Here is a 22,397-nt window from a genome sequence, read left to right on the forward strand (position 1 = left end):
GTTATGCTATGCATGTCTACAACCAAACTATAGAACAATTCTATCACCTGTCCTTCTGTGACGACTTGGGTCTGGATGTCCCCACAAAGCTCATGCTGTCATCAGTGGGGCTTTTTCAGAGATGGCTGAATCTAGAGTATGTGACACTGGAATTGATGCATGGTGCAATGCTAGGATTAAGGGTGTAAGAACACACTTTAAGTAGCCTGGATAAGATATAAAGGATAAAAATGACTGTGGTAGATGCTTGCTTGCTTGTTTTTACTATTTTATGCCTGCCACAAACTCTTTGTCCTCTGTGATGCTCCTATGCCAAATCATCATCCCTTGGAGCTCACTGATTATGGACTAAAACTTCTACAAACTGTGAACCCAGTAAACCTTTCTTCTGTTAGCTTGTGGGACTCAGTATTTTGTCTCAGCAATGAGAAAAGTAAGTAAGTAAGACACCTTCCAAAATTTTCCTGGTGTTACCCTCTTAGTCAAACCCTCTATCTACTCTTAGTTTCATGGGACTCCTGCTCTGCTCTCCATCCCTCTGGCGTTGTCTTTTTCAAAATGTAATGAGTAGAATCAAACAATAGGTAGCATTTTATACCTGATTCCTTTCACCTAGCATTTTGTGTTTGATTGAGAGTCTTCTGAGTCATTGCATTTATCAACAGTTAGTCCATTTTTTATTGTTAAACAATATTCTGCTATATGGATATACTTCAGCTTGTGTATCTCTTTAGTTGAGGGGCATTTGGGTTGTTTCTAATTTTTGAAGATTATCGATATAGCTGCTGTAAACATTTGTGTAGAGGTTTTTATGTGAACATAGCTTTTCATTTTACTTGAGCAAGCATTTAGGAGTATGATGGTCAGTTGGATGGTCAACCATCCAGCATTTTAATAAACCTTGGTTTTGTTTTTTTGTACTAGCTGGACTTCTTTGTGGTCCATTTCCAAGGTGTGAGCATTCAAGTTCCTCCACATTTTCATCAGTACTTGGTTTTGTGAAGTTTTTGTTTTGTTTTGTTTTTTGATATTGGGATCAAACTCTTGACCTCGCACTTACCAGGCAGGTGCTGTGCTGCTAAGCTATGTCCCTGGCCTACATTGTGAAATTTTAGAAAAAAATTTTTATCCATTTCAATAGATGTATGGCAATATCTTTTAATTTGCATTTCTGTAATGTCTATCACTGTAGAGTTTCTTTATATATATTTCCTTCAGGTGAGGCTAAAGCAGGTATAGGAAGGTTGAGTTTGTTAAATACATCTCTGCTGCATGACAGAACTAGTTTTAGTATTAGACTAATGAAATACCTAGGAAGCGAGGAAATATATTGTGTCTGACCACCACCACCACCAGTCTGCTGGCATGCAATCCATCCTTATACACTGGAAAGAATGCCAGTTCATAGGAAAGGGGCTCTATAAAACAACTTAAGCTAAATGAAAATTAATTTCTTGATTTAGCTTCTGTTCAAGGTTGTCACTTCTTCTCTTTATTAATTGATATCATCAAGAACCAACTATGCAAATGTCTAGGTATATATTGATGTCCAAAACTATTGAAATGCATAGATAATGTGAGCTTAGAAAGAGGTTGGACTATCTGAAATCTATTCTGATTTTGATACAATTTGCATATGACAATTTACCGAGATTTCTTTAGATGAACAGTTTTATATAAAAGCTTAATATGATGAATTATTACCATTGTACCTTTCTCATGCCACAGATTCTAGAACCTGAGACTTTCATTGATTGAATCATTATTTAAAAATCTCAGTTCACAAACTGCCCATACTATGTAACACATATAGTCATCTAGGGTCATTGTTCCAATCATCTACCCTTTTGGAACAGAAATCATAAAAGAAGAACAACATACAGGCACGAACAATGAATAAAGTCCAGGTCCTTCTACTGCTATATGAGAAAAGTTCTTGGCCAATATAATCACCATATTGGCTCACTTATAGGGACCAGTGTGTTTATCATCATAAAGTTTTTAGGAGATAATTATTTTGTATACTTGTATATATCTTGAGGAACGCTTACATTCATGCGGTCATTAGGCACCCTTGCATCTGAGGGGACTGAACTCAGACCCAACTGGGTCAAAGCTGGTATGTCTGTGGAAACTCTCACTTCATTTCTGCTGGTCTGTATGTCTGCATTGGGATCACTCAGTCTGCTCCTTTTCTCAGTCCACACCTATCACTTGCCTGCTCTCTGCTTTATTTGTACTCATGCTGGGTGGAAGGTGCAGGGGCTGAAAACATGGGAGGCATGGTGGGAGGGGTCATGAAACTCGGCCTTGAAGTTGAGTTCTATTCACACAGAACACTAGTGGGGCAGTGGAGTACAACATCTTGCAACCTAACAGAATGAATAATCCAGGCGCTCGGTACTTTAGGGCGGAAGTCTCCAAAGCATGGATATAGGGACTATACCCAAGGGTAGTGCTTGCTGGTAATTATTCTAACAGAATAATGTTAGAACAATGATGTGTATTTATTTTTCTCTTTAAAAAGTCAAGCTATATTAATGTAGGCTGACACTGATTTGTACATGGTATGTGCATATATCAGGAAGTCAGTTATATGCCTGGGACAGACACCTAGGTTCGAGCAGGAACCTGTACTTCTTGGAGAATCAGCTGTCCATTTAGGCCTACTGGCTGGCTCATTCGCGTTCTGCATTTTGGTGGCTATGTGTGTTTCCTCAAACCCAAACATATATTAGGAAGATGTGCTGTGGCATGTCTGCCTTGTAAGGAAAGGCCATTAGACAAGTTTTACAACCAGCTTTCCTGAGGGAAGTGAGAGGGAAAATCAGTTTTAGTTGACAGGGTGTTTGGGGAAGATGTTAAAAAGAGCCTAAAAATATAGCTGGATTTAAAAAGAAGCCCTAAGACTAAGGCCATCCTACTTTGCAAGAAAAGTGAATAAACAAAATACTTTGGAGTTGTTTGAGGAGATTCCTGGAGCAAATGTAGAATGCAGTTGTGAAGCTTATAACAGTGACTATCAAACTGAGTGTGATGTTACACACTTGCAATCCCAACACTCACCTATAATTCCAGAACTTCAGAGGCCGAGGCAGGAGGATCACTGAGTTTGGTGGCTGAGGCAGGAGGATCACTGAGTTTGAGACCAGCCTGGGCAATGTAGTGAGTTTAAGGCCAGCCTGATCAACACAGTGAGACCCTGTCTCCAAAAAACAAAACAAAACAAAACAAAATCATTATCAGTGTATAAAACCAGCTTCTGTTACCCTATCATCATGCCATAGAGGAGGCTTAGCGTGATGTCATCTTCCAAGAATCGCTGTGAGATCCTGCAGAGGAACATGTCTCTGCTGACATGGACATCATGAGGATGCTTGGTTGTCTCCAGGGAATCACCCATACCTCCTGCCCCCCAAGGTCCCTTCCTTCCAGCTCTTACCAGTAGCTCGCTGATGGGCAGGGTGTGAGTGTTCTGCCCTTAATTCTGGTTCTGCCATCACCTAATGCACCTTATAACAAGCATCATTCATCTCTTTTTCCTTCAGAAAAGTGAGAACAAGGCCCAGGGAGACCCAGGGAAAGGTGACCGTCAGCAGAGCTATGAAGCTTGAAAGACTCTTTGGTATCTTTAGTGGGCACTTTATGAAAATGGATTCCTAACTTCACCATTGCATAATGATCACTTTGGACCAGTAGATTAACCTCTTATGCTCAAATTCTTTATCTATAAAATGAGAAGACTACATGTGACTATCCCATAGAGCTCTTGAATGGGGTAAATGAGAAAAATTAGGCAAAGTATTTCACACAAGACCTGAAACACAGAAAGAGCTCGATAATATTGGCCCTTGATGTCATTTTACAACTCTATTTGGTTAAAAAGTCTGGTTTTTAAAAATTTATTTATGTTTTAATACTTTTCTTCACTATGATTCCACTTTATGAGTTGAGAATTCAGAGAAGGTAGGATAATAGTAATCATTTCACAATTCCTATGTACCTCATGTGTCACTTTGTACACTTTATGTAATTTTTGTCATTCTGCCTCTAGAAAGCTACAAAAACTAAGTATTTAAAGAGGAGTGATACTTTAAACATATAATCAAGTATGTCAAACACAAAATGCATACCCAATGCATACTTACTAAAATTGGAGGGTTGTTTTTCCTCCCTACAGAGTCATTATAAACTAGAGCAAATCTTTCATGGATTATTTGCTCTTCCTTTCTGCAAAAGAACAAGCATTTTCTAATCGGACTTGATTAATCAAAATGCATTGTTTGCCCTACCTACACGGGTTTCTTCCAAAGTAAAAATTGAATGAATACTCAACCTCTTCATCTCTGACCTCTTCTTGCTAGCCCTTGAAGCTAAAAATAACCTGACCATTTTTAATCAGTTTATTAAACATTGGGAAGCTCAATGATTTACTTTTAATCACGTTCTGCAAATTTCTAGACATTAATCTGATATTTATTATGAAAATTGCACATTTGTATGCTTGGGATTTTTAATAAAGGAAAACAAAGGAAATGAGGCAGATTTTATGCATCAGGAGTATGATGCAGCATTGCAGGTGTGTGACAAGCTGAGGACATGTGAATTCCCTGCAACTGTTTAAATTGGACTTTGCAATATTTCAGCCAGAAGTACAGGAGGCCTTGTCCTTTTTTAGATGGCTGTGAAGTTCTGTTGAACTGTGAATTAACTCCTCTCCTTCAACTGTTATGCTCACTGTGTTGTATCCCATTATTTTCAGGAGTAGAGGTTAAGGACAGTCACCCTGGGTCTGCTACAAGTCTCACTTTAATAAAGACTAGTAGTGAGGGCAACTACATAGGACCAAGTGCAAAATGTTACGTGAAGAAAAAAATCATAGGCTGTAGGCCAGTTGCTGTTTGTTCTAAAACTGTTCTGTTCATGTAGAAAGGGATATACAGTAGTTGAGAAGGAATACAAAAATACTCTCTACTGATCAACTTTGAATGTGTTCAGTTGGCAAGTCATTCTCTTTCACATGTGGAACCAACTCAAGCAATTTTAGAAAACATGACTCTAGTGTTAGCCTCATCTAAGCCTTCTAAGGGTACCACTCTTATCTGGATGCCCGTAACAGTGAGAATCGTAGTTTCTTCTGTAAACCATCCTACCCACCACCCCTGACTGCACAGAGGGGAAACAGGTACCTTCGTGATTCCAGGAGAGCTGCCAACAGCTGTGTCTCCACAGTCTTAAAATGGTACTTCCCGCCCTGCTCCTACCTACCTCCTGTTCTCTCTCCCCAGGTTGAATATGTGATCAAATGTGACATGTCAGCTCTGCAGAAGATTCTCTATCGCCATATGCAAGCCAAGGGCATCCTCCTTACAGATGGTTCTGAGAAAGATAAGAAGGTATGTTGCCGAAGCCGGTGCATCTGAAGGTACAGGACACATCTTCTGGTGCTGTGGTCTGTTTCCAGGAAGCAGCTCTGCTAATGCTGATTCATAAAAATAAATGACTCAGCCTTTTTGTATCTATCCTAGCTGCCGAGGAAACCTCTTAACCTGCTACCTGCATGGAGCTGAGGGAAAGAGGGAAGGCATGTTTCTGTTACCAAAAGATTTAGCTCCACTCACGTCACTTCTGCAGAAAACACATTCTGCAGAAGCATTGCATGGCATTTTAGAAAATTTTAAAATCTATTTCACTCCCAGGGCATCTGTTCTGTGCTGTGTCTTCTAGAATCCTAGGGAGGAGAGTCATGTCACAAAGCTAACAACTTAACATGATTCTTCAAGATCCACTTTTTCTGAAGGACAGTCTAGCCTTAGAAGATGGTTTATGTAACTCAGGAAAAAAAAGAGAGCTTTGGACTACAGGGTATATAAGTAACCAACAAGACCTGTAGCCCTTTGTCCTTTCTATAAGACGCCTTTTACTAATTGATTAATTGGCAGTTCTAGGATTTGAATCCATAACGTGGCACGTGTTAGGCAAGTACTTCCACTGAGCTAGATAGACCTTCCCCCAGCCCTCAAGCCTAGTTTTTAAAAATTGAAACTATTTGATCAGTGACTAGTTAGTTCTATTTATCTCTTTTGATTTGTTCTCAGGGGAAAGGAGGTGCAAAGACGCTTATGAACACGATCATGCAGCTGAGAAAAATCTGTAATCACCCATATATGTTCCAACACATTGAGGTAAGTCAGTATGCTGTGTTTTGATCCTGATTGTGGCAATCTTACTAAGCTTAGTTTGTAAAACAAAAGCAAAAAGCTAAAATAGGTCTAAAGGATGAGCATAAATCAAAACATCGTGATCGGATAGGTCTCCAAGTAGGATTAACACGCATCAGTTTTTTGGGAGCCCAGCACCTGAGCACCTGGAATTTTATAAGAGTTGAAAGTAGTGAAAAAAATGGTGTAAGCAAGGCTGATTATGCGGGTTTAGGTAAGTGCTGTGAATTGCCATGTTATGGTAGAAGCTCTGAAATTGAAGATAATCACAGATACACCTAGCTTCCTCCGAAGGATGCTATGAATAATATTAAAATAATGTATTTATAAATATTGAAGAGAAAGATGTCCTTTAAATATTTTGCCTGTGAAAGACACTGGCTTTTTGCTGTTACTTAGATCATATTTTTCCTGCTTTGTTTCTATCGTGGTGATGTAAATCAGGGCTTTTATTGTGATGTTCAGGTGTCTGGAAAGCTGGGTTTAGGGGAGAGGACATTTTGTGCTTTGTTCTCTGCATATGACAAGTTTGCTTCCAGGATGGGGGCTTGGCTGGAGCGGGAATTAAAAGGCGCTGTAGTCACCTGGTCCCATTTCCAGGGTTGCTTCACAAGCACATGGCCCTGGGGGCAATTAATTGCCAGGACAGAGCCTGATTTCTACTGAAAATTCAGCAAGAGACTGAGGGGAAAATCACCTCAGGGCTCCAATATTTGCCTTAAAACAATGAACAGAAGCTTCTGTAAAAATCAAAACTTAATCACAGGATAAACATTGAAATATTTTTAATTTTGTGTATTTTCCTGCCTTATTTTGGACAATCATGCCTGTTAGGTGAGAGTATTTATTCCACACCCTGTCCACAATACTAGTCCTCTGACAACTGTGCTGAGTACTTAGCCTCCAGCTCTGCTATGGCCCTTCTTGTCTTCTAGACAGACTATCCATAGATGCAGGGGAGAGGATCCCTAGAAATAGGGAGGAACATCTGTGGATACAGGGGAGAGTCTGTATATAGGCAGTAGTGTCTGTCAATGTAAGCAAGCAAACGTCTCCTTAGTTGTGGGGAAAGTATCAGTGGACACAGGGGAAGGTATCCATGAACACAGGAGAATACCTGTTGGCATAAGGGAGACATGACTATAGACACAGAGGAGAGTTCTGTAGACCTAGGGGAGAGTACCTGTGACATAGAGGAGCCTACTTACGGACACTGTGAGAGTACCCTAGACACAGAGCAGAACTTCCCTAGACATGGCGTAACCTAGGAGAGAGCATCTGTGTGCACAGAAGAAGGTGTCCGTGAGCCCCAGGGAGAGCTTTCATAGATGGAAGAGGATCTGAGAACAAGGGAGAGTATCTGTCGTGAGGGTAGAGCATCCATGGACACAGCATGTGTTTTCATAGACTTAGAGACTAAATTAAAGCAGGACTTTTCATATAGGGAGGGGTCTATTCACAGGCCCAGGTGAAGTGACAACAGCATAATACTTAAAAAATCCTGCAGATAAGCAACAGCTATTGAATGTAGGTGGAAGACACTCTGACAGGCAATAGTGGGTTCACGTCACAGGCCACTTTGTCACTGTGACTTGGGGTGAGTCACTCAGAATCTCCAAGCTGAACTCTGCATGATTTGCAGTGACACGATAGTAATTGATTATGAGACTGGCAGATAATTAACTTTTAAATAATATTACATGAAGCATCTCATAAACGAATGTGTTAAAGAGATGTGGGGTGTGAGTGAATCAGTGCTGAGTGTATGTTGGGCTGGGGGAGCTAGGAAAAGTGTACCGTGATGAAAAGGATCGGGGTCCTGTCTCTTACCATCCCATTTTTCTGGAAGACAGCTTTAAGACATTTAATCTGAACTGTAGAAGGCATGGGGAACTTAAAAATTAAGACTATGACCATCTTACTTCAGATGTCATAAACAAATTCACCTTGGAAACATGCTGGGCATGTCAGGAAGGAGGGGTAGAGGATGACTTCTGTCCTCCAGCTTCTGTTGGGAGCACAAGCAGGAATGGGGGTCATAAAAGAAGCTAAACTAAGAAAGATGCCTGCCAGTGCCTCCCTATCTGTACTTTAAGCAGCCATTAGTAGAAAGCCAGGCTTGGATTTTCACTTATCTTGATGTACAAAGTCTTGCGGAGCCTACCCTTAGAAATAAGAGTCCCACAGTTATTGGAGGATCTGTTGGCAGTTATGGCTCTGAGGTGCTGCCTGCCTTTGTTTTGTTCTGCTTGCCGCACAATCCTTAGCTGATACCGAATGGATCCAGAAGTTTGGTCTCCATGGTGTTCTCCTTGCTCCCTGAATCTTCACTTTGGAGAAATGGTGGAAGTGCTATTTTTTAAATTGGATCTAATCTTAGCACACAGTCCGTGGACACATGACAGAGCCTTTGTTTTCCCAGTCCTGCTTGTAGACAGTGGAAGAACCTAATAAGCAAGGGCCACAGTGGAGGGTGAAGCCTGATGCTGGAAGGTAGAGCAGGTTTCGGCCATCGCACTTCTGTGTGAGCCTCACCGCAGGGCAGTGTTCTGAGGGCTGAAGCCTGTCACCAATGACCAGTGAATTTGAGAGCAGAACCTAAAGGGAAAGATTTGGTCCCTTTTGGGAAAAAACTGCAATGGAGGGGGAAGCAGAAAAGGGACAGCTGATGGCTAATGTGAAAGCGTGACTTGCTTATCACCTCTCAGATGGTCCATTTCCATAAAGCAGAAATAGAGAAAACTCGGAGAACAGCATTCCAGCATTCCTTCCTCTGAGTCAGTAAGAAGGGAGTTAAGTAATTACATTCTGTATTTTAACAGTGGAAGCCAGAAATGAGGATAGAGTAGCTTAGGGCTTATTTGTTAAGGGGGAAAAAAGCATAGTATGGAAGGGGTGTTGGGGATGGCCTTATATCATTTATTTTCATTGCTTTTGCATTATTTTCTGCTTTTATGTTTCCATATTAATCCTGACTTGCTTGTACTGAGCTCTTGCTCTAGCCTTTTGCGGGTTGATCCCTAGGAAGGACTAGGGACTCTGCCTGGGCCAAGAAATGCTCAGTCACTGTCAGACCAGAGCTGAGTTCTCATCTGAGAGACCAGAAACAAAGAGGACCTGCAAGATCCATTTCTGGAGGAACAAAAACCTAACCTCAAAGATGCTGTTTCTAGTTCAGTCAACAATGAGTGTTTTCATTGTTATTATTATTTTGTTTCCTTTATTCTCTAAAATACGTAGGGTCACCTCACTAAAAGAGAAATCATTATGTTAATGATTGTATTTTTAAAGTTACTTTATTTTCTCTTTTTTAAAGGAATCCTTTGCTGAACACCTGGGCTATTCAAATGGGGTCATCAATGGGTAAATCTTAATTTTTTTCTTTCAATATATTATATTATTGGTCATAGCTGAACTCCTTCTTTCTAAAGTGTTTTCTGTCATGCAAGTAATACTGTGATCCTCTTAACCTTTTTTGCTTCTCAGTGGAAGGCCCAAAGTTGTTAACCAAAATGTTATCAACATTCCCCTTTTCCTTTATTGGCATAAATGACTACTCTGCTAATAACAAGTGACTATTCAGAGTTCATAGATTTCACCTAATTTACCTAACAGTATCCTGACCTTCTTGAAGTCTGAGGATTGTCAGTTCTAATCAAAGGTGTAGCTTGGGCTTGAAGAGAACTTATTTTATTAAATTTTGCATTGATTTTAATATTCACATGTGTGGGAAAAATGTCTTGTTATGACTGTGTACAGTTTTACAGTCGAGTGTTATAGATGTGGCTTCTACATAAGAAGGATCTTTCACCTGCAGTAACCATTAAAGAGAATCAAGTCTGGCAACAGCAAAAAGATGAAGCTCCCACTAACAGAACATCAGTTGTGTTTGTTTTGTCCTGGAGAAGATGTACCATTAGGACCGATGGGTCCTGGTTAGATCGCAGAGGCAGACAGAATTACTGGGCAAGGCTGGGGAACTGTCACTCATGCCGGAGCGATGTCGGTGACTTTCTTCCCTCCCCTACTTCACTTCCTCTTGGGCCTCATGGTCACCCCTGCTCCCAGCAGCTTGACCACTATTGCAGGATGAAAACAGGACATGAGGAGCTATCTGCAGGACAGTGCCTAGGGCAAGGGACAGCCAGCCAGAGGACATACGTTTGAAAAATCTGTCTGTTAGAAACACTATACACCGTGACATAAATTCAGCAACCCAGTGCTACGTTTCAGTGTTGTGAGCTGCATTTACACTGGCAAGTTCCCCAACCCATAGCAACCCTAAAGTTAAGTTTTAATAACATATGACATACACCGATGGAAGAGAAGTGGTGAATTGGGGAGGAGAAGGGCCCTGCTTTAGCTTTTCTCTGTGTGATAGCATCACCTCCACCCGTTACCTTTGCATTTGTCACTTGCACTGCTGTGGGAAGACAGGGCTGTAGTCCCCTCCTCAGGTCACTTTACACAGTGTCCAAGGCAATGTAAAATTTATGCCTGGCTTGGTCCTGCTCTGTGTAAAACACATCAGTGATTGTCCATTGCACTGAGAACCAGACCACGCAGTGCAGCTAGTGGAGCCCCTACCCGCTCTTCCCTTTCTGATCTCCTGGGCCAGTTTCCCCCTCGCTTCAGGTTAAACACACTCACCCTTAGTGTTTCCTGTTTGTCCTACTTACCGGCCTCCTTTATTCCCAGGGCCTTTGCACATGTTCTTGCCTTTCCTTAGAATCTCCACCTTTCTATCCCTATCCTCCCATTTTTACTTGGATGCTCATTCTCTTGCATTTCAGCTGAATTATTATCTCTTCAGGGAAATTATCTTTCATACTCTAAACCAGTTATTGGCAAACTTTTTCTGTAAAGGGTCAGATCATAATACTCAACTTTGTGGCTGTAAAATGTCTGTGACACCCTCTCAGTTTGGCAGTACAGCTTGAAAGTAGCTGGGCCGGACAGCAGCGAGTGAGCATGGCTGTGTTCTGATAAAACTTTATTTATAACGGGGCAGCAGACCAGGGCAGTCTGCCAGACCTCACTGTAATCTACAGAGGGTGGTATGGATTGCTAAGAGCCCTCTTATTGTCACTTGGTATTTTACTTTATGGTGTTTACAATGTGCAATTAATCACTTTCATTATCACAATACACATGTAGTATTGTGCTTGGTACAGAGTAGGTGCTTAATAAGAATTTGAATGAATTGTAAGTACCCTAAGTTAATAATTTTACATACTTAATAGCAGGAACTTTAAGGCAAAGACAGCAGTTGAGTGAGAGAAACCCTGGAAAGTATTAGACACACAGAAGACTTTCCTTTTCATTCTAGAATCTGCCATCAACCTACTATGAAATATACACCCTTTATGCGTTTTATGTAAATATATTTTCTGGGCCGGTGATATAGCTCAGCAGCATAGCGCTTTTGCCTGGCAAGTGCAAGGTCCTGAGTTCGAGTCCTGGTACATACATATATTTTTTTTTCTTTCTTCATTAAACATTCCCATTGCTTTGGAGTTGGTAGTCATTCTTTGATTCCACAGTTCTTTACTGAATGTTTACGATGTTCAAGGCACTACACAAACATCACAGCGGTACTGGATCCTTCAGGAAGACAGCAGTAATACTGTCTTCTTGTTTTGCATTTTTGGGTTCAGGGCTGAGCTGTATCGGGCCTCAGGAAAGTTTGAGCTACTTGATCGTATTCTGCCCAAACTGAGAGCGACTAATCACCGCGTGCTGCTTTTCTGCCAGATGACGTCTCTCATGACCATCATGGAGGATTACTTTGCTTTCCGGAACTTCCTTTACCTGCGTCTTGATGGTAAGTGCGGGAAATGTTGGGCTCAGAAGCCACAGGACTGAAAAATGAAAGGATAGTCGTACTTAGAGCCAAACTCGGCCAAACAAGAGGAAAACTGAGAAGCTGACTAGAAGGCTGGGTGCGCACTTGCTAGATGGCAGTTTTTATATCCTCTAGCTTTAAGACTGTTGCAATTGTGTATGTAGCTTATTTGACATACAGATAAACATAGATAAACTCAGAGTCACTTAGGAGTTCCATAATTAGACAAAACTGGAGTTTTAAGTCTTCCTTGTTCTAGAATCAACTCTTATCCTATACCCCATGTAGAGTATGTTGAAAAGCTTTTAATTTTCTATGGAGATATCCATTAAAGGCTAAACGCTGTCTCCTTTTTTTCAGTAATAACATAATAGGTCATTTGCAATTATATTTGTTGTTAAAGCCTCTCTAAATAGGACATATTTACATTTTATATAAAGAGGTATAGCCATATTGCTTCCTGGATTTTGTAAACTGTGTAAAGTACTTACCTGATTTTAAGAGTGAAATTTAAATACCATGTCCTAAATATTCACCAGCAGATGCGAAGGGAAGAAAATATGAATTTAAGGATGACTGCTAAATTACATTTATTATTTGGATACAGGCCATAATATTTTAGAGATTAAAGAAAATCACAGTTTTCCTACCATGGCAGGGGATAATGTGTTCCAGGAATGGTAAACAGGAGTAGAGCTAATTGACAGGCAGGCTGCATTTAATCCCTGACTCCACACTAAAACTAATACCTGTTTATATCTAATGCAGCATTAATGTTATCGTTAAGTGGGCAGGAAATTTAAAGTTTATTCTATTAGAAGGTTTTATTTTCAATCTAACATTTTGTCCCCATTTTGCTACTACAGTAATTAAAAGTAACTGGAAATATATCAAACTCAGACTTGCCCATTGTTTTCTTCCCTGAGTTCTTGGTTGAATTCTCGGTCTGGTCTACCTCTCCTGATGGTATTCATTTTTAAAGAAACGATCCCATCTAATAGACATGATAATCTAAAAGCTATCCTCAGCACTGTCCCTTCCTCATGTAACTCCACTCAGGTTCCCTGGATTTATGTCCTCTGGATTTCTAAACCCCCCTTCCCAGCTGTCCTACATAACTCCTGTTAGCTACTTTGTGGTACTTACTCTGAACTCACCTCTCTGAGGACTGAAGCCTGGGAATATTTGAGTCTATAAAACTGGTAAGTGACTTTCTTGAATCAAATCAGTAATGTTTTCTTGCCAGTCTGAAAGATTCTCTTTAGTAGCCTGTTGTCTCTATTATTATGAATAATAATAGTCCTAACATCTAACAATATACACAGGATACCAGTGAAAGGACTTTGTATGCATTATTTATTTCCTTAGCAAATAAGGTGCTGTTATCCCTTTTTATCTTTGCTGTCATGATCTCCACTTACTGGATGAAAAAACACAAATACAATTTGTTATAACTTGTATTTCTTTTTAAAGGCCAACTTTGTGTTTTTCTTCTTTGTTGGTACTAGGAATTAAACTCAAAACCTTGAACTTGCCAGGGAGGTGCTTATGCCACTAAGCTATATCCTCAGCCCCTGTAACTTGTATTTCTTTGATTCCAAATTAATTCAGTTTTAGCACATCTAGTAAGCTATGTCCCATCTCTGCTGTGGCAACATTTTAACAATAAGTTGGAACTTAGAGCTACTGAACTGAAAACAGCTAAAAACTGCAGATACCAGATGAATGGGCCATTCCCTGTTCTGCTATCAGAGATCTTAATGTTAAGTGAAAAGAGAAAAAGTAAATTGTCTGAAGTGTTTCAGATGGCCTGAGATAGCAGCCATTCATTCTTGGGAGTGAAAAAAACTAATGAATAGTCAGTATGCATATGGATAAATTAACATACACCTTTCCCAGCATACACACACACACACACACACACACACACACACACACACACACACGCGCGCGCGCGCCTGTACCACCTCGCTCTTCCACCACGTTGGCAAATGTCTTCAGGTTTTCATCACTGAATTTGATGCCTGAGATTTTTATTTGGGGGAGAAAAATCACCTACTGAAAGCTGAGCAATTATTCTCTGCGAAGATTATGGGTGTATGGGATAGATTCCATTGCTATTCCGTTACTGTTTTTGTTTTCACTGGAAATGATTTTTGAATGAGAGCACATAGTAAAGTTTCATCCCAAAAGATTAAATTTTCCAAGAACTGCTTCCACTCAGTTAAAATTAGTGATCCTAAAAGTCCAGCACTGAATTCCTTTCGGCAAATTCTGTAATTTTCAGCACAATTGCCCTTGCTATTAATTCTATTTTTATAATTGGTTATGTTGAACATCAAAGTCTAGAAGACTCTGAAACCGATGCTAGTGCCAAGCACATCAAATACTGTGCACCTGCAAGGAGCATTTTCCCTCGGAGGAACGCGTTCGTATAGTTTGAATCTCCCTGAGGGATGCTGAAAAGATTGCTGTTGATCAGCAAAGATCTTGACTTAGGAAACTTTGACTAATGGAAATAATCATCCAGCAAATTTAGAACCTTGTAATAAGAAATGTTACAGCGTCGTGTGAGAAGTGAATTGAATCCTTGTTTTATAGTGTATCAGGTTTGCAGCCCATTTGCACAGTTTAAATAAACATCAGGTGTATGGTCAATCTCTGCTTAAAGTATCCACACAGGGCATGAGAACTCCTTTGACTAAGTGCTTTTGACATTTCTCTTTGTTTGTCAGTGCTTTGTTTTGCACTTAAGGTTATTTTATGCAAAGTAGAGACATTCCCAGTTTTATTGACACCCTTTCTTTATTTTAGAAGTTTTGTTTTATTAGTTATATTTTGGCTTCTGTGGCTTTTCTTTCAGCGTAAACCAACAAATATATATACCATTAATCCACATGAGTAGTTTATTTTAAAAGAATTCTGCAACTGCTAAGGTAATATAGAGCGAAGATTTCATGTTGGAAAAATCATGTCTCCCTTGGCATCCTGAACAAATAGTTCATGATGATTTTGGAAAGGCAGTTCCGAAAGTAAAAGGAAAAAGATTTCCACATGTTTGAAAACTCACTGAGCAAAGTGCATTAATGCTTCTCCTCCAAATTTAAATTCCTACAATTCACTGTGGCAACTCACCAAACAAAAACTCTAATTCAGGAAATAAACCAAGTTTCAAGAATGTTGCTTTGTTAAGTGAAGAGGGCCCACAAAACCCCTGGTTCCTAATCCCCATTTGCTGAATGTAGGGAATTGATTTTCTTTCCTCCTCAGGAGGATACTTGTTATTTTTACTAAACGTGAAAAACAGATTCCCCATGTTTGGGAACTTGACCCTCATAACGTAACTTGATTCCTTTAGCTGGAGTCACTTAAATGTTTTAATCGTCTGAAATAAATTACTGCTATATTTTCATCCTTAAAAAAAGAACAACACATAGAAATAATATTTGTCTAGCAGGCAGTCAGGGAGTATCACATAACATGCGCATTTCCCCGCAGCCTAAAGGCTTTTGGAGAACTCGGGCAGCTACACTTTTCTAGGGAGGTACATTTGGATGGGATACTAATGGCTTGCGTTTTTATGTTTTTCCCTTCCACAATGCATTTTGTAAAAATGCTGAATAAATATATTACAAGTGGATAGCAGGTGACCCAATGGCCATCGTGGAATGCAAGTATGTCCCAAAGGAAGCTGCACTGTGATACCTGTGCTGGAGCCTCCTCAGACTGGGGTGCAAGCCGCCCAGGTGTCTGACCCACTGCTCTGCTGGATAGGTTTTCAGTTCAGCATCCTCTGAATGGTAGAGCAGGATGTTAACATATGAAACAAACTGAGATTCTCTGCCCCACTTTCTTTATTATTATGGCTTCAGATCTGGCTAGAAACAGTTAAACGTATTCATTCACATTTTTACCTTACCATCTAAGTAGCAACCCAAATGGTAAAGCAGTAGAAATCAAGTTTTGTTTTGTTTTCAGTCTCTTGGCCTAAGTAAGTCCTTGCTGTAATGCCTGTAAGCACAGTTGTTTTAAGTCCTTATAATAACTATTTTAGGCACGTGCATGTGGGTGGGTTTTTAACATTTATTTGGTATTTTAAAGAGCAGAAGTAGATCCAGGAAATGTTTTCATTAAGTCTTGGATTAGGGTAAGAATGTAGGATTTGTAATGTTTCAAACATGGCCCCTTGTAAGTATTTAAACAATCTTTCCTTTTTTTTTTAATTGCAAAATGTTCAGAGTTCTTTTTAAAACTACAAGAACCCTGGTGGCTACCTCACTGATGTGAAGAAGACCTTGGATGTATTTTTCAGGCACACACGTCTTTTCTGTCTAGTTTTCTGCCATTTTTAGACAGGAATTAACTGGCACATTTATTTTTCTTATCCCTCAGGCACCACCAAGTCTGAAGATCGTGCTGCTTTGCTGAAAAAATTCAACGAACCCGGGTCCCAGTATTTCATTTTCTTGCTGAGCACACGAGCGGGAGGCCTGGGCTTAAACCTACAGGCAGCCGACACGGTGGTCATTTTTGACAGTGACTGGAATCCTCATCAGGTGGGCACCACTCACTTTGGCAGCTGGCCTCCCTCTGGGGGAGGACCTAAAGGACAGTCAGCTTCTTGGCACACACTTATGGGACAGGGCAAATTCTAAACAACTAAACTGTTTCAAAGGGAAAAACAAAGGCCACCCAATCATTATGGCTGTTTTCTTATCTCCCATGGAATATAAATTCTACAGGGCCCCACCGATGCTGCAGATGAGGGTAGAAAAAATCAGTTTCTGCTATGTTTCAATGCCCACCTCCTGGTACAGTCATGGAGAAAGTTATACCTGGTACAAGATAAAGCAGACTTTTCCAGGGGTTGGGATGTGGCTGAGTTACAGGAGTATGAGTTTCACATGTCCATTGTTTTACAAGGGTTTTACAGCCACCCTGTCAAATAGTTGATAAAGTGTTTGGATCTTCCTCATCAAGGAAACTTGAGTCCTAGGCAGGTTAGAAAGCTTCCTCAAGGCCTAACAATATGATACTTCACCTTATACTTTGTGTTTTGTTTAAAATCACTAGTAAAACATTCTGTCGAACATCTATCATTGTTAGCTCTTTTTACTAGGTAAATACAGAATTCTCCTTGAGAACGAGCACTTAGAAGACTTAAATAGACAATTAAATTCATCCTTTCTGGCACTGGTTTCCTGCCTGCTGGTGAGATGCTGGGTAGAATGATACGCATCAGGCTTCGATTCCTCTTAGAAAAAATACTGGATTCAAGCCAGTAAACTGAACATGCAGCCAGCATGTGACTGCGAATTCTGCACGCACTGCACCTGGGCTCCTCACCCAGCTGGGGTTCCTCAGCGGTAACACTGCCTGGCTCATGCGCCCGCTGGGCGGGTGGAGAGGAAACATTTCAAGATGGTGTTTCTAGCAGGCGGTAGAGTTCAGGGGTACATTAGAATCACAAGAAAGCTTTTTAAGAAAATATATGCTCCTGGCTTCATGTCCCTTCCACTGCACCCCAAAGTCTGTTTTGTTTTTTACTGGTGCTGGAGGTCAAACTCAGGACATCCTGCATGTTAAGTGCTTTACCACCGAGCTACACACCAACCCCCAGGTTTCTTATTTCTTATTCAGTGGGTCAAGATGTATCCTTGCAAACACTCCAGGAGATTCCCACAGACAATCTCTAACACTTTTAAAATTTTTTTTATTGTTTTTGTGGTGCTGGCGAGTGAACCCAGCGGTGCTGTATCACTGAACCACTGAACCACTGAACCACTAAAGCACTTCCCCAGGTCTTTGTATATTTTGAGATAGGTCCTTGCTGAGTTGCCCATGCTGGTCTTAAGCGTTTAATGGTCCTGCCTCAGCCTCCTGAGTAGCTGGGATGGAAGACGGTCACTGTCCTTGGGGCTTCTCTTGACTGAGTTGAGCACTGCATGTACTCCGTGGTCATTCCTCACAGGTGACAATGCTAAATCAGAATTATTATTGAAATGTTCTGATCTTGACACAAGGTGGAGAGCCACCAGCACATAGTTTTTGTGTTCCAAGTCTTCTTCATTCAGGAAACATTTTTCTATGTTGTTTATTTTTTGGTATTCCATGTTACATTCCAGAGCTCAGGCAAACTTCATATCCAGTGAAAGATGTCCACCCCATACTTCAGGTTTAGGAAATAAACTCAGGGCCTCTCAAGAAACTACATTCCCAACCTTTTGTTTTATTTATATATTTTTTAAATGTTGGAACTGTGTCTTGCTAAGTTCCCCAGGCTGGGCTTAAACTTGGAATCCTCTTGCCTTAGCTTCCCAGAGTGCTGGAGTTACAGACATATACCACGGGCCTGGCACCTGCATTTTTACTTTTTATCATTTCCCTTAGTATCTGCTCTGCGAGCATGCGAGGAGCGTCTGTCATGCTGCAGCACTGAGCTCAGGTGGCATCTGAGGAGGAGGAAATGGGATTCATCTCCTCTTGAGTGCGCAGTGTGGTGCAGTTTAGATCACTCTGCTTACTGGCCTCTCTTTTTGGTAATGGCCTGCAGGTGAATGGAATGGTCTGCTGTGTTTTATCTTCTGTCAAGTCTCACCTGTTCATCTGGCCTGGCACAGTGTAAACTCTAAGAGAAGAAGGAAATCAGTGTTTTTGGAAATGCTAGTGTCTCATGGAAAGAAATACTGGCTTATCTATGCTTCTCTTTCTCTCCCCTTATTCCTCTCTCCTTCTCTCCCTCTCTCCCCCTATCTCCCTGTCTTTACCACTCCACTTCCCTCCTGTCTGTTACAAACTTTGGGGACACTTATGACCAGTAGCTAAAGGGGTATCACCAGAACCAAAGTAAAATAATAGTTCCCCTTCTAACTGTACCTGTGCCAGATTTCTGGCACAGAACAGAGGACCCCACGTTTCCTATGACCTGACTGATCACAGGTCCTCATGCTGGTCCTTCTTCTCCTGTGTTCACATCTGCAAAAGCTGGGCTCACTTCCACCTGATTGAGGGAAATAGGCTGACCAGCTTGTTCCTGTCATCACTGACACATGGCTGTGAAGTAAGGAAAATTTTCTATTTTCAGAAATCAGTGGTCTTGAAGTCATATGAATAAGTTTTCATCCAAAATGTAAGGGAACCAATTCTATAAGCAGCAACTATGCAAGAAAGTTCTAGGCACTTTGCATAGCTTCCTTCAAGTAACCCTCAAAACTTTTTTCATGTAAAGAAACCAGTCTCTGTTAATTTGCTCAGGAGCACATAGCCAGACTGAAACCCGAGTGTGTCAAGGTTTGAAGAGGACAGTTGGTCCCCTTCTACACCTGGCCCAGGTAGCCTAGAGTCTTAATGTTGAGCCTATTCCAGAAGGTGTTTGCAGACCGTGCCCCAGAATATCATGAAAAGTTGGTGACACAGAGCTTGTCACCTTGGCTCTCACTTAGCTGTCCTGGAGATGCATTGAGAGAGATAGTTGGGTCAAAGCCTTAAAAAGGAAATTTAGAAGCTCCCCTCCCTGGCTTTGGGGTTTTAATAACCCATCTCCTCTTTAGAAAATAATCTAAATTGGAAGGATCCCAGCTGTGTTTGTAGTTCAGCACTATATTTACACTAACTTACTCAACTATCTTCTGAGAAAAACTTTTGCCTAATCAATCATGTAATTTCAGAGCCTGCAGTAGCAAAAGCAAATCTCCTGGGCAGAGAGCTACTGGTTTCTTGTGGGAAGGTAACTAAGAACCTCCCTGGTCAAGAGGAGGGACTTAGAACTTTTGAGTGTCAACTCTGTGGAAGGATATTGTAGAACTGCGAGATGTGGCGAGAGTCTGATTGGGGGACACACGAACAACTAATCAACCCTGGTCCAGCGACCATCACTGAGAGCACCATGAATGAAGGGGACATGCCAAATTTTTACTGAGTAGCTGTGAAATTAGCTAACTCTGCTTCACAGGGTTATGGAAGTTTTTACATAAACATCTCATTAATGCCTTTTTCCTTTTAACTGCTATTTTAAAAAGGTATCAGTATATATTTGTGACACACACTGAATATGTTCATTGTGGGGTGCTGGTACCTATGCTTTCTCTTTTTTCATGTCCTCTTCCTCTCCTTTGCATCCCATCTGACCACATTCCCAGGTCCTCTTCCCATCTCCGTAAAGTCCGTCTTTCTGCTTCCTATCATCTAAGATTTATATGTTTAAAAGTAAAAAACAAAAACAAATTGTTAAGCTATATGTTAGCAAAATGAAGATTAAATAGCACCCATCATTTTATTACTGGAGACATACACATTATGTTGGTGGTGTTTGTCCTTCCTACCTTTCTCATGGTATAAATAAATAAGCAAAAGTAAAATAATCTACATCTCCTTTATAACTTATAGCTTTCACTTTTAAAGCTTTCAGTCATTAAATTTCTACAATATAGTATTCATGCTACTATGTTAGTATGCATATAAGTAGCATACTATAATTCAATTAACCAATCTGTCATGGTTGAATGCTTACTTCTACTTTTTATAAAACATTATAGCCACGGTGGCATATGCCTGTAATCTCAGCACTCTCGGAGGCTGAGGCTGGAGAATCACAAGTTCAAGCCCAGCCAAGGGCACATAGCCGACATGGCAAGACCTTGTCTCAAAATTATAATAAAATAAAAAGGACTGGGCTGTAGCTTAGTGTATCAGTCCTGGTTCAGTCCCTTCTAACACACACACACACACACACACACACACACACACACACGTTGGTAATGCCAAGAAATCTTTGTGCATCCTTGATTGTTTCTGTAGGATACTTTTCTAGAGGTGAAATTTCTGAATGAGAGCTATACCTAATTTTTTTTCAAATTTTGGTACATTATGCCAGATTTCTATCCCCAAAAGATCACTAATTTAGTACTCCAAAAGCAATCCTTTTCATTTTCCAGTTTAAAGATTGAGCATTTAATTTAGCCAGGAAATTGGCTGGCAATTTCTCTGTGTCTGTCTGTCTCTCTCATGTATGTATATGTATATGATGTATGTTATGTGCCTGTATGTGTAGTGTGTGTATGTACAACTGATGCATTAATATACAGTTTGAAAAATCTTTGCTTCCACAACATGAAAGGAAGGTACTTCTTACAATCTAGAAGTAGTTATGGGTAACATCTAAATCCAAATTCTGACTTCATAAGTACTGGCTTTTTTTGTAGGCAGGGACCAATTTCAATGGTAAATCTAAGGGCAAATAAAAATATTCTGAGATCTGGGTGTCAAAACCAGAGATGTTATTTCAGTTGGCTTAGTTAATTTAAACCACACTTCCTCAACTAGGAATGACCTTGAATTTTTTCCAAAGAAAGTAACTCGTATATTTTTAAAATGTAAGCAAGATCTTACCTTAGTGAGGGCGGATTAAATAGCCTTCCTACATTTCCCTCCTGGGTAAGGACTTGTTTGCTAGGCTAATGCAAGCACCGCAGACCTCACCGTGAATTGCTCTTACAAACAGGATCTGCAGGCACAAGACCGGGCTCACCGCATCGGTCAACAGAACGAGGTCCGGGTGCTGAGGCTCTGCACCGTGAACAGCGTGGAGGAAAAGATTCTGGCAGCTGCGAAGTACAAGCTGAATGTGGATCAGAAAGTTATCCAGGCCGGCATGTTCGATCAGAAATCTTCAAGCCATGAGCGGAGAGCATTCCTGCAGGCCATATTGGAGCACGAAGAGGAAAATGAGGTATTAGAGGAAGCTGAGTCTATGAAATCAATGACCTGTTGTCTCTTAAGGATTAAGAATAACCTCTTTGTTCTGTAAAGAATTTCCTGGACTGGTGTTAATTAAAATGAATAAATTAGCTGCTATCTTATTTCCCAAGCACAGAAAGCCTCTGAAAGTTATCCGAATGACTGTCTTTAAAGCTGATGCCAGAGGGACCTCAAGGCTTGGCCTGTGTGGCTGTTTCCAGGGAGAATCTTGAGTGTGCCGCATTGTATTGTAAATGCTGCCTCCTGTAGGATTGCTGTGGAACTGCAGGAGGATACTTGGCAGACAAAGTCAACCACAAGAGACCAAACCTGGCACTGTCCCACTTCACCTTTCCTTTTTTCCATCCTCCAGAGCCCTCTTTCTCTGTTGCTTTTGATCAGAGGTGACAGTGCTTCGTCATGCCCGTAGGATAAGCTTTCAGTGCTCTCTTTAGCTCACTTAGCTGTACTTGGGCTTGGAAAGCATGGCCTTTATCTTTACTTAAAATTTTTCTTTAAGAGTTGAGAGAAGGGCTATAGGTGTGGCTCAGTGGTGGAACATTTGCCTATCCAGTGTGAGGCCCTGGGTTCCATCT

The 22,397-nt window shown here is 40.7% G+C and overlaps 1 protein-coding gene and 1 long non-coding RNA gene across 7 annotated transcripts in view; one reads left to right on the forward strand and one right to left on the reverse strand.

The window, feature by feature from the left end:
• The window catches only part of Smarca2 (SWI/SNF related, matrix associated, actin dependent regulator of chromatin, subfamily a, member 2), a 174,760-nt gene that overhangs the window by 78,443 nt on the left and 73,920 nt on the right, over positions 1–22,397 (forward strand). For all 6 annotated transcript variants that reach the window (XM_003472196.5, XM_013155035.3, XM_013155036.3 and 3 more), the window contains exons 20-25: positions 5,289–5,396; positions 6,099–6,185; positions 9,538–9,584; positions 11,879–12,045; positions 16,459–16,622; positions 21,566–21,793. In XM_003472196.5, the coding sequence (XP_003472244.1) occupies positions 5,289–5,396; positions 6,099–6,185; positions 9,538–9,584; positions 11,879–12,045; positions 16,459–16,622; positions 21,566–21,793 (801 nt within the window). The remainder of the gene's footprint in view (positions 1–5,288; positions 5,397–6,098; positions 6,186–9,537; positions 9,585–11,878; positions 12,046–16,458; positions 16,623–21,565; positions 21,794–22,397) is intronic.
• LOC134476422 (uncharacterized) lies at positions 11,198–21,588 on the reverse strand. Its single transcript, XR_010048042.1, has 2 exons — positions 21,454–21,588; positions 11,198–12,082 (listed from the first exon to the last, which is right to left on the reverse strand). It is a non-coding gene; the product is annotated as an uncharacterized LOC134476422 (long non-coding RNA).

The sequence above is a fragment of the Cavia porcellus genome, unplaced genomic scaffold (genome assembly GCF_034190915.1).
Source record: "Cavia porcellus strain 051 isolate PalLab524CR breed Dunkin Hartley unplaced genomic scaffold, mCavPor4.1 scaffold_1, whole genome shotgun sequence".
NCBI classification, from domain to species: Eukaryota; Metazoa; Chordata; class Mammalia; order Rodentia; family Caviidae; genus Cavia; species Cavia porcellus.